This window comes from Canis lupus, chromosome 36 (assembly GCF_003254725.2).
Source record: "Canis lupus dingo isolate Sandy chromosome 36, ASM325472v2, whole genome shotgun sequence".
Taxonomy (NCBI): Eukaryota; Metazoa; Chordata; class Mammalia; order Carnivora; family Canidae; genus Canis; species Canis lupus.
In genome coordinates, this window is record NC_064278.1 from 13,829,008 (window position 1) to 13,841,784 (window position 12,777).

Below are 12,777 nucleotides of genomic sequence, written 5' to 3' on the forward strand. Positions count from 1 at the left end.
ATTGGTCTCCTGGCTTTCAGCATTGCCTCCTTCTATCTATTTCCCATCTATGGACTCCTCTGACTTTTCTGAAACTCGAATATGAGCATATGATTCTCTTTTTAAAGGCCATAGAGGCTTCCTGATGACCTCAAATAAAGTCTGAATCTAAGGATGATGATTTAGCAAAGGATAGCCATGGCACACTTTCAGCTTTTTCAATCTATTATTATCAGGTTAAAATTCACAAGCTCATGTTTCCACAGATAAATGTGGTTCATTACACTTGATATACAAAACCAAATGTGTCCTGTGTAAGTCATACATCAGAGCCAAGGGACAGTTGAACAGCTAGCACATCAATTGGAATAATAAAGTAAGTGGTGTTAATATTCACCATTTGGATGACCGTCCTTCATTACTAAAACATTAGTCAAAATGTCCGTAAGCATAAAGAAGGTCATTTTTAAAAGCCTTTGTCCTTGAAACTCCTAAACTGCTTAAGTCAGAGGGATCTTTGGTGCTCCTTGAACTGTGCTTTGAAATCTATTTGCATCAGAATCACCTAAAGAGGTAGTGAAATTCTAAATTCCTTATCCCATTATAGAACTACTAGATCAGTATTGCTACTTGTGGGACCCTGAAAATCTGCAATTTTATAAGTACCCACGTCCTTCCTTAACATATTCAAGTTTGAGAATCATTCATGTACAACAACTTACTTTGTTCTCAAAGATGTGGAATTACTTGTCTGAGCATTCTGAGAATCAGTTTTAGCTACTCCGCTACAGAGAGTTTTATTATCACTTTGATTTTCTGGAGGGCTTCATAATCGAGCTTCATAATCAGAATGGCCACTTTTGGTGGCTGGCAAGAGGGGGTTCTTTGTGAAGGAGCAGATCACTGGGGAGCAGGATGAGGGGAAAGCAGCTGTTGGGCAGTCCACAGCTTGTAGTGAACATTGGCCTGTGCCTCAAGCCTTTCACCAGTGAGTGAGCCAGTTCTAAAATTATGCGCTTTTGCAATCTCTTCCTGTCCTGGTAAGAGATGCTGGGACACAGAGGATTTACCAAAAAAGAGTACAGGAATCATTAGTGGGTTACAATCTTGAGCTGGAGTTTCCCAATCTGGACTTGCTTTCCCTCTCCAGTCTTTTGGCCTCCTCCTTGATTCGATAAACGTGGGCACATCACATCCTACTTAAGGACCTCAGTTTCCTCATGTGAACAATGGAAGGAATCATACTGACAGACCCATAGGTCTACTTTCAGCTCTAATATGCCTTTTCTCTGAGAAAGATTTTTGATTTTGTCATCTATAGTTACTGCTGCTGACTTGAGCTGGGAGATGGGAACCATATCACTGGGATGTATGCAGTCCTTTACCTGGGATCACCAAGAGCTTTGACAAATGTGTTAATGAGTATGTAACAATGACATTTTCCTTCAGCTCCTCAGCAAACTGAAAAAATCGACAGAGAAATTGGCAAAAGAAGATGAAAGCTACTACCAAAAAAACCTAGCTGGCTGTGCTGCCAGACTGAAGTGGGAAAATACCCTGGAAAACTGCTACCAGGTGAGTCGTTTGCTGGCAATTTTCTCTTCTTCTGTGGAGCTTTGTGACACCTTGAAAATGAAGGTCAGGTCTACAATTACATGACTTGATGATCTCTGTCCTTGGTAATGACCCTCACTCCTACTGTGACTTTGGAGAGACCACGTAACTTCCAATTGTTTCCATTGCTCTGTGGATCCAATAACCAGTGAATATTTACTGAATATCATTGGCCAAATTCTAATCCTCAATGGACACAATAGCACTCAGCTAACTTCCAAAAGTGCTGTCCAAGTGAAGTGTAAATTAAGGCTTGAGTATTCGATACTCAGAAATGAGTTTTAGGCCTGAGAGCTCATTTATACAGTAATCACTTACAGAGTTCCGCTGGAGCAATGATCCCATCTCGACTTGGGAGGTGTACAGTTTAGCAGCAAAGAAGATGTATAAAGAAGGAATTGTGGCAAATCATCCAATAAAAATTAAAGAGTATGAACAAGCAGATCACAAAAGGGAAAATCAAAATCACCAATAAACATATGAAAAGATGCTCAATCATTCGGCAAAGATTAAAAAGTGGCAATATCCCGTGTTGCCCAACAAGAATTGCTGGGAATCAAGAATTTTTATACTTCTCGAGTGAAAATAACTTGAGTATCTAGTAAAACTGAAATGTGCGTGTATACATCACAAATGTGGTGATGTATAACAATGTTTATTGCAGAATTGTTTATAATTGCATGATGAGAAAAAATGTACACAATCTTCCTATCAATAGAGAAATTACTCTTTAAACGTGCTCTAATTTAAAAAGTAGACCAATATCTAGCAATAAATATTAATTAAAACTATATATAAACACAAATCAACCTCAAAAACATGATGTTGAAGAAAAGAATGCTATTTATACACTCTATATAAGTTAAAGCATTTAAAAAACTCACATCCCAAATTACAGGGAGTTTTCATGTGTGTGTGTTTGTAAACTTATACATAGAGATTGAATCTGTGTTGCGTGAGGGAAATGGTGAGAATTCAACAGAGCTGCCACATACAGCCACACGGTGTGTGGACAACCTGATGGGGAGGACAAAGCAAACCCAGGCTCAGAAATTACTCCAACTACCATAATCTGAATAGCTTAGCTCTCTGTTTTTTAAGTCAACATAAAGATGTCCAACTTAAATAATTTTCAGTTCTGGGTGTTAAGAACATGAATGTTTTGGTTTATTTTCCTCCACATTTTAAGTTAAAAAAAAAAAGTTTAAAGCAAGGTACAATTGCAAAAAGAGGCAATCATGATGCAATTTGATAAGCACAGTAATGTGATAATGAGACAGGTGCTGCTTATGGACAGTTCACTGCATTCTATTTTGTATCCATCACAACATCATGATGAGGCCATAATTTTATTCCTAATTTATAGTGAGGAAGTGAGACATGAAGTATCTTGCCCAGGATGGCAACAGGATTAGCCTAGGCAGGCTGATGCCCCAGTTTGACCTCCACTCTCTGCTTCTGCGCTAATAGGACCTAGGCAAGTGGAAATTGAAGAGCATGTTTAATCTGCTGCTGTTGGCTCTCAAGGTAGGATAGATGCAATTAGGGAAGAGTGGGGAAATTAAAGAAGAGATGAAAACTAGTCAAGGAGAGAACGAAATTAGAATAAACCCTTCTTTAATTTATGCCTTCAAACATAGGATCCTGGTACTCTCCTTTCTTATTTTGGATAGGTTTTAGATGAAAATGAGAAAAGCCCAAGGATTTCTTTTTTTTTTAAGATTTTATTTATTTATTCGTGAGAGTCAGAGAGAGAGAGAGGCAGAGACACAGGCAAAGAGAGAAGCAGGCCCCACGGGGAGTGCGATGTGGAACTCAATCCCAGGACCGTGGGATCGTGCCCTGAACCAAAGGCAGATGCTCAAACGCTGAGCCACCCAGGTGCCTGGGCCCAAGGATTTCATTTCCACATTTGTCCGTCTGAAACCTGGCTCTCCAACCTGGCCTCTGGTCTTGCCTCACCCCCTGGGACTTCTCAGTGGACCTGTGGCTTTTCCACAGGGGCTGACTTCCTTGGAAACCCTGTTAGATTATGGGAGAGAAATTGCTGCTCCCACGCCATCTTCCAGATGCCCTTCAAGGGCTATGAGAGAAATACTTAACCTCCATGTCTTCACCCCCCTCTTCTCCCCATGTCATAGCAATGGGGGATCATTATGGTTCTTACTTGGTATGGCAGCCAGCATGTCTGGCATAGCTGACCTCCAGCTGACCTTCAAAACGGCTCAGGTACTGCTATTACCAACTCCCTTCTCAGAGGCGCTTACTAGGTCTGTCTCTCCTTTTTCTGTTTTCTTTTTTCCTGGTAGGGTCCTCCTACACTTTTCCTCCCAACCCACCCCTCCTTCAGCAGCCCCAAGTTTTATATTAAAACATCCTGGAAGTTATCTTTTTTGTTTACAAAGTCTCCCTGATGGTGACAAGATATATATTTATCTGTATTTCAAAAGATGTCTCTGCAGACAAATAAAAACAGAGATTCTTAACCACAGAGACAAATTGGCGGTTGCCAGAGGGAGGTGAGTAGGGGATGGGGAAAACAGACAAAGGGGATTAAGAGGACACTGGTCGTGATGTGCACCGAGTAATATATAGAATTGTTGAATCATAATCTTGTATACTTGATACTAGTACAGCACTGTATGTTAATTATACTTGAAGTTTTTTTTTTTTTTTAATCTCTTTCAACTAGCTTTCAAAATATTTAAAAGCCTAGGGTTGGTTTGTTTTTTTTTTATTAGAATCGAAGTCACATGGAGAATATACTAAAAATCAGAATCTCCTTAAGGAAAAGAAAAATTTCCTTTCACCCTTCTTGCCCTGGTTTGTTGTTGCCACCGTGCCAGAGGCCATGCCGGCCCCTCTCTCTTTCCATTCTCCGTTCTCATACTTTCTCTTATTGTGGCTCCCTCAGAGCTGCCTTCTGCCTCCCAAGCACAAGCCCAGCCCTGTAGACCCACTTGAGACTACTTCTGCCAAGACATCCTCGCCTCGCCCTAACCAAGACCGATTCCTTACTTCTTATTCCCTTGGCTTGGGTACCCTCAGTCTGCCCCCCCCCCCCCCCGCCCCAAGTGACTGACTCACATATTACACTGTGTGTTCTAGATCTTCTATTGTTTACAAACTCAGAAGTAGAATATTATATTCATGAAGACATAACAAAAGTGGGCTGAATTGAATTCGAGGGGGATTTTATTATAAGTGTGAGATGTGGAAATGTGACAAGAGTTGTTCAGTTTCATTTTCCCTTCTCTTCTCCCACCATTCTTCTGTGGAAAATGGGATATAAGAATTCATTTAAACACTCCATAATGCATCCTCTTACCCCTTCTTCCCTCCAAATTGGATTTACCAATTCTTTCAGAGAACATTCATTGAGCTGCGTTCAAGGCAGTTTACTAGATACTGAGAAATGTCAAGTTTCAAGTGTCATTATGAAGTAATAAAACCAATTCCACACACCACATGTCAGTCTTACTATTTGTAATCATACTATGCTCAAGTCACATTTCCTCCCTTCCAAGAATAAACCATTCAGTTGGTAGAAAGCAATTATAATATATTTTGAAAAATAATAGCCCTGCTACTAAGAATTACCAAGAGCCATGTGTTTGGTTCCGACAGTAAGCACTCAAGGAATTATTTTAGAGAGGCATTTGCAGTACGTGTCAAGAGCATTAAAAATATTCGCCTTCTCAACAGTGTTCCTCATCTGAACCACATAACACAGAAAATAATCTGAGTGAATGTTTTCACAGCTCCCCCAGGGGTGGTGGTGACTGAACCTCTCTAGGTGCAGTGGGGAGATGGTGACATGTACGACATACAACGGATTCCCCAGGACAGTAGGGCTTGACTCTCTCCCAGCATTCGTAGTGAAAAACATAATTTTCTTTCTATAAATATATATTGAGGAAATAGCTAAAAAACCAATTTCTGTTCAAAATACATTAAAAGCAAAAGGGAGGAAACAATTCAAATGGCTAACCTTTAGGGGATGACTAAATGAATCAAATGTGCTGTGTGCAATCCCACACAGTGGACTATTTTAAATGATGTTTCTGGAGATGAACAACATGAGAAACCACTTTTGTACACTGTTTAGTGAAAAAACGATACCAATGTGAATAATTTGCTAGGTAACTAGAAAAATAAAATAGTACATACACACATACCTAGATAGACTGAAATACATCAAAATGCTTACGGGTTATCTCTGGGTGGAAGAATTATAAATACTTTTCAAATTAAATTTTGTTGTGGCCCTTTAGAGTCCCAGGACAATGTCTCAAAGCAATTAGCGTGCTTGTTAAAATTCTGATTCCTGAGCACCTCCCTAAAAGGGATGAATCAGAACCTCTGAATAATTTTCAGAAGGGGTCTAGGTGATTGCTAAGCATTCTGAAATTTGAGAGTTCTTGCTCTAGAAAGAACATGATATTTCTTTGATCAGTTTTATAGAAGCAATTTAGATGAAAATGAAGTCCTTCCAAGGACAGGACAGCAGGACAGAAAAAAAATGAATGAAAAGTATGAATGATCACGGTCCTTGGGCCCCGACCAGTCTCCAGATCTGCTGTTCCCTGCTAACTCTGTCCACGCTCTCATATATGTGCTATCATAAAGGCACAAGAGAACAGTTTTATGTTCTCCAGAGTATTTTGCTTCTCTACTGCCAATTTTATACAAAGAGAACAAGATAATAGAAAGCAATAATTCATTAAATGAGATATAGATTTCCCCTTTGCACAGTGGAATTTATCTCTGCCTCTTTTCATGAGCAAACATAGATCATTTTAATGATTTCCCTGAAATGTAATTAAAATCTCTTAACCATTACCATCTCCTCCAACCATTACCTTCCTCCATCTCCTGGATATTCTAGTAGCAGATTGATACTGGTGGCTCAGCTCCTGTTAAAATAAGGACATAGCTGCCCACTAGGATACAATGTGTTCCTAAAACCCAGCTTTTGTTTATTTCTCCTGTCCTTTGTTCATGGTGCTAAACTAGAACAGCTGCTTTCTAGAACTTTCTCAAAGGTGTAAAGTCTCTTTCTGAAGATGGTTCCAGTTGAGGTTCAAGCAACTGAGCAGAATTTGTTTTATATATTAGTTAGGAAGCATCTATCTCTGTCCTTTGAAGAAGCAACACGTTGGATAGGCCACTCTTCTAAGTCTTTACTCACTATGTGAGAGCACATAACCACTTTCCAATGGCTGGTGCCTGGCAATACTGAAGAAAGACTCAAGGGACCAAGAACAGAAACAAAAGTTTTAGCTCCCACCAACTTAGAAAAGTTGAGCAGCTTCTGACCCAATACAGAAGTGATCATGGGGAAGCAGAGCTCTGACCTTCTGCTTTGAGTGTCAGGACACTTGGCATAGAATTGGAATTTGCGTGTGATTGACATAGATGTTCATAGTTACTGCCTGAGCCTTTTACTGCTTGCATTTAATAACAGTGTTAAAATGAGTGTAGACCAATAAACAAAATGCAGTATATGCGTAGAGTTAAATATTATTCAGCCTTAAAAAGGAAGAACATTCTGACATATGCTACATCATGGATGAACCTGGAAGACATTATGCTAGATGAAGTTAGCCAGACACAAAAGGACAAATATTCTACGATTCTTCTTGTATGAGATGCCTAGGGTAGTCAAGTTCATAGAAGACATAAAGTAGAATGGAGGTTACCAAGGGGCCTAGGGGAAAGGGGAACAGTGAATTTGGTTTAATGTGTACAGAGTTTCTGTTTTGCAAGATGAAGAAAGTTCTGGAGATGGATGATAATTAAGGCTGCACAACAATGTGAATGTACTTAATGGCACTGACATATACATTTAAAAATAGTTAAAATGGTAAATTCTATGTTATGCAAGTTTTACCACAACTAAAAAATATAAATAAAATTTTAAAAGGCAAAAATGAACTATTGGGACTTCCTCAAGATAAAAAGCTTTTGCACAGCAAAGGAAACTCTTGACAAAATCAAAAGACAACTGACAGAATGGTAGAAGATATTTGCAAATGACACATCAGATAAAGAACTAGTATCCAAAATCTATAAAGCACTTTTCAAACTCAACACCCAAAGAATAAATAATCCTGTCAAGAAATGGGCAGAGGACATGAATAAACATTTCTCCCAAGAAGACATACAAATGGCCAACTGACACATGAAAAAAGTGCTCAACATCACTCAACATCAAGGAAGTACAAATCAAAACTACAATGAGATACCACCTCACACCAGTCAGAATGGCTAAAATTAACAAGTCTGAAATGACAGATGATGGAGAGGATGCAGAGAAAGGGGACCCCTCTTACAGGGTTGGTGAGAATGCAAGCTAGTGCAGCCACTGTGGAAAACAGTATGGAGATTCCTCAAAAAGTTGAAAATAGGGCTACCCTACAACCCAGCAATTGCACTACTGGGTATTTACCCCAAAGATAAAAATGTATTGATCCGAAGGGGCATCTGCACCCAATGTTTATTAACAGCAATGTCCACAATAGCCAAACTATGGAAAGAGCCCAGATGTGCATCAACGGATGAATGGATAAAGATGTGGTAAATATATACAATGGGCTACTACTCAGCCATCAAAAAAATGAAATCTTGCCATTTGCAACAACATGGATGGACGAGATGATATTATGCTAAGTGAAATAAGTCAATCAGTGAATGGTAGTTATCGTATGATCTCACTCATGTGGAATTTAGGAAACAAAACAGGATCATAGGGGAAGAGAGGAAAAAATAAAACGACAAAATCAGAGAGGGAGACAAACCATTAAGAGTCTCTTAATCATATGAAACCAACTGAGGGTCACTGGAGAGGAGGAGTGGGGCAATGGGGGTAACTGGGTGACGGGCATTAAGGAGGGCACGTGATGTAATGAGCACTGAGTCTTCTACAAGACCGGTGAATCTGAAAGATTCAAGAACCTCTACCTCTGAAACCAATAATACAGTATATGTTAATTAATTTAAGTAAAATATATCCCCAAAAAAGTTTAAAGTGACCATATGCCATTGATAAAATAACAACTGAATATGAATACAGTCTACCACAGAGATATAAGGTGCCACCATGCTGTATCGGGCCAGTAGGTCCTGCAGATGTGCTAGAGAGGCAGATGGGAGAACCCAATGATCGTTGTGACTCTGCCCCCATACCCCCACCCTACCAAAGGCCTTGATACGTAGTCAGTCTTCTTACTTCCTATGGTAATGCTACCCACCAATTTCCCCAAAGCCTTCTTCATGAAAAAGTATAGCTGAGTCCTCTCTATTGTGTGACATGGAATTGGGTGGGATGGCAGGCATGATGAGAGCAACCAGCCTGGATGAAGGAAGAATGCCCGGGCCTTGTCCTTACAAAAATGGGATGGAAAGCATGTTGCCTTGGACACCTGCCATCTCTGTTAAAGCCCGAAGTCCTCTGATCACGTACCCAGCAGCCTCCCACCACCCCTACTTGGCCTAGGAATGCCCCTTGGCCCAACCCTTTCACACACTGCTGAATTTCCCCGCATACCCTCAAAATAACCAGTCAGCAGCTCAGCTAGCAAAGAGTGGTGAAGTCGAATAACTAACTTTTTCTAAAATGTCAATGAGTAACATGGGAAATGTGACATCCCTCACTTTCTTACTTACCTTCCTAGGTACAAGTTGTGAAACTCTGAGAGTGGAATTTTAATCATTTCACACCAAGTGGAGAGGTTATGTTCCCACCTTCATGCAGTGGTCTTTGATCCCCCAGGCCTAATTTTAGGCTAGGATTATGAGTTGATCAGACTTTGGGGTTCTCCTCTTGTCAAATAGTTTCCTTAAGCAGAGATTTTGCAGTTCATCATCTTTCCCTGGCAGAGACTAGCAGAATGCTTTGTATGCTCCACAAACAATTCTAAAAATATTTAGGATCTGAATGCATTTCTAAGACGTAGACATGGCTTTTACTGGGCATTGTGCTCCTTCCCTAGAACCCAGAGGAGCTTTTCAAATGATTTCTTTCCTCCCCTTTCCTTGTGAAAGCCAGGTAACACATAACATCAGCCTATATGTCTTTTGGGACAAAACAGCCTGGGGAAATTTTGTGAGTTAGACCAACCCTAAATAAAGACAAACACGACACGTACCAAATCACATTCCTGGCCTGGACATCTTGGGTATGACATAATCGAAAGGCACTAACATGACACTTCACTCAGACTTGGGGCATGTCAGTGCTTGGGTGGGTGACTTTAGTTTTCCACAACTGGTAAATCTTATGTGGTTTTTCCGACCTTTTCAGAGCATCCTGGAGCTGGAGAAGGAAAGAATTAAACTTTTGTACAATAACTTAAACCAGTACACTCAACATATTTCTGTTTTTGGCCAAACCCTGACCACGGTGAGTAGTACGGATTTCTCTATTTCTGATAAGCATGGTAAGAACTCACAGGAAACTTTCTCTAGTAACCTTGTTATGCTTTCTTGGCATTGCAGTGCCACACGCAGATTCACTGTGCCATCAGCAAGATAGATGTTGAAAAAGATATCCAGGCTCTCATGGAAGAAACTGCAGTTTCGTCCACAGAAAATAAATCTGAGTTCCTATTAACAGATTACTTTGTAAGTATGGGGTGGAAGAAAATTCCACTGATGGGGAACCTTAGTAATATTCTGAGGGATGCATTTGGAAGAAAATTGAGAGCAATTGTAAAGGAGATATCTTGTTTTGTAATGAAAATAGATTTTTTTCATAGTCTGTATAAATAAAAAAAAAAGAAACAGCATGTGGTTTACAAACTAGGGAATAGGAATATGTCTCTGGTGTTCTCTAGAAGGGAAGAAAGTCCAAAGGGATTCTAGACTGAATCGTTATGCTTGGTCTTCTAGAGCAATGCCAGACAGGCATGTTTCATGACCTATAAATATAAATAATCACTGTATATCCTCTTGGTTGTCTACTGCTGCATAACAATTACACCCAAACTTAACAGGTTAAAACAAGCACTTACTATCTCACAGTCTCTGTGGGTCAGGATTCCAAGTGTGGCTTCCCTGGGTGCCTCTGAGTCCCTCACAAGGCTGCCACCGAGGTGTCAGCCAGGAGTGCGGATGTGTCAGGGCTCTCCTGGGAGACAGCCTGCTTCCGAACTCATTCATGTGGCTGATGGCAGGCCTCCGGTCCCTGCTGAAACGCTGGCTGCAGATACTAGCTCCTTGCCATGCGGGGCTCTTCCTCCACAGGGAGTTCACAATAGGCCAGCCTGCTTCCCCCAGAAACTAGTGATCAAAAGAGACGGAGCTAGAGCGTCCAAGATGGAACTGTAGTCTTTCGAACTGACCTCAGAAGTGACATCTCTTCGTATTCTATTTGTTAGAACCCGGTCCATAAGTGCAGCCCTACAGTGTGAGGACAAGTCAGTAAGTGTAAGTAGAGGGGATCAAACGAAAGGAAGACTCCTTGAAGGTGGGAATCATTATCAATGTTCTTCATGATCCTTGCCTTTGAAAACCTCACACCCTCTTACAGAAGCTTATTTTCAAGGCATTTGGGTGATTCTACTATTATATGGAACATGCTAAAAACCAATCCGTGTTCCTGGTCATAACCCAGGCATCTCACTCCTTTGACATCTGGGGGAAATTCTTTGTCTTCTTGGGCCACGCCTCAAAGATTGTCCTCTGCTCCCCTCTTGTTAGTCTTAATTGTAGTGTTCTAGGAGCTGCTCATTAATTACCACAATCTGCAGGAAGGATTCCTCTGCTGTATTTCATCCAGACTTTGGAGGTCCAGATTGGGAGGGTTCATTCCCCCTTCTCCCCCCAGTCCGGAGAACTAGCCTATTGGTCACGGCCTCCTATAGGCTTAAAAGTGTAGCTGAAGTCAACATCCCAGGGATCCTGCTCAGGGAACAAGAGATGAAGGAGAAGGAAAGGCAATTAGATTAGACACAGCAGTGGCTCCTGCCCAGCTCTCCCTTCCCCACCCTCCAAACAGCAGTAAGTGGCCACCTAGTTCTTTAATTAAATCTTTTTTTCTGGGGCACTGGGTGGCTCCGTGGTTGAGCATCTGCCTTCAGCTCAGGGTGTGATCCCGGGGTCCTGGGACTGAGTCTCTCATCAGACTCCCCGCATGAAGCCTGCTTCTCCCTCTGCCTGTGTCTCTGCTTGTCTCTGTGTCTCTCTTGAATAAATAAATAACATCTTAAAAAAGGCCTAATTCTTTAAAAAAAAAAATCTTTTTTCCTCCTCTGGCAAATGTGAAGCTAATTAGCAATGTGTGTTTGAAGTAGAAGCAAGGTAGCAATGGGAGTGGAAAAGAAGATTTGATTACACAGGGAAAGTGCTCTTCTTCCCCCCCCCTTCCAAATAGTGTAGGTGACCCCTGAGATGGGAAAAATGTCCAATAAAATTTGTTTGTTACTTTTTTATGAAAGTGCCCCTATTGACTAACCTGTCAGTAAAATAGGGATCATTCTCCTTGAAAATTTGACGAGGCTTCTAGTGAAATGTAAGGAGGCAACCATGACAGTTTATCTTGAATTGACATGCCCATGGGAGTTTTTGGTTTCTGTGGAACATCGGTGCTCTGGAGCTGATGACTGTGTATCTGTTGTCTGAAAGAATGGACTGTATCTCCAAATGGGTAAATGGAATTTCCTTAATATCCTCAAAGCAAAACACGCCCCAAATCTGACTTTGTAAACATTGGCAATAAGTGTAGACTGGTTTACATCTGGTTGCCAAGAAATGTACATGGATGAGGGTAAAACAGAAGAACAATCCGAGTGCAGATACCGAGGGGCTGGTGGCCAGTGTGAAAATACTCGTGATGTTACCATAAAGGAGATTGTATCTGCAGTTTCATATGCCACCTTCACTACTGATCTTTTGAAAATCTTTGGAAGAGAAGGATGAATTTAAGAAACTTACAGGATAGCAGTATAGAGTTGTGCCAGTAGTGATGCCCTTCTGGAAATACATCTGTAAACAATAGGTCTCCCCAAACAACCCAGATGCAGTCTGGGCCTGGCACGGAGCCAGAGCTGGATTATGATGGGCATTTCTCCAGCAAGGATGGCCTGAGGGCTGGAGTTAGGCAGCCTGCAGGTCAGCCGGGGCTGGTGTGGGGGCTGCCGGCCCCCAGGGGCCCGGGCCTGTGCAGTAGCAGATTGGGAAGAG

General features: G+C 41.2%; 1 protein-coding gene across 11 annotated transcripts in view; it reads left to right on the plus strand.

Annotated features, from left to right (window-relative positions):
- NOSTRIN (nitric oxide synthase trafficking) overlaps positions 1–12,777 on the plus strand; it is a 56,144-nt gene that overhangs the window by 32,551 nt on the left and 10,816 nt on the right. For all 11 annotated transcript variants that reach the window (XM_049106262.1, XM_049106260.1, XM_049106261.1 and 8 more), the window contains 3 exons: positions 1,429–1,554; positions 9,899–9,997; positions 10,093–10,218. In XM_049106262.1, coding sequence (XP_048962219.1) covers positions 1,429–1,554; positions 9,899–9,997; positions 10,093–10,218 — 351 coding nt within the window. The remainder of the gene's footprint in view (positions 1–1,428; positions 1,555–9,898; positions 9,998–10,092; positions 10,219–12,777) is intronic.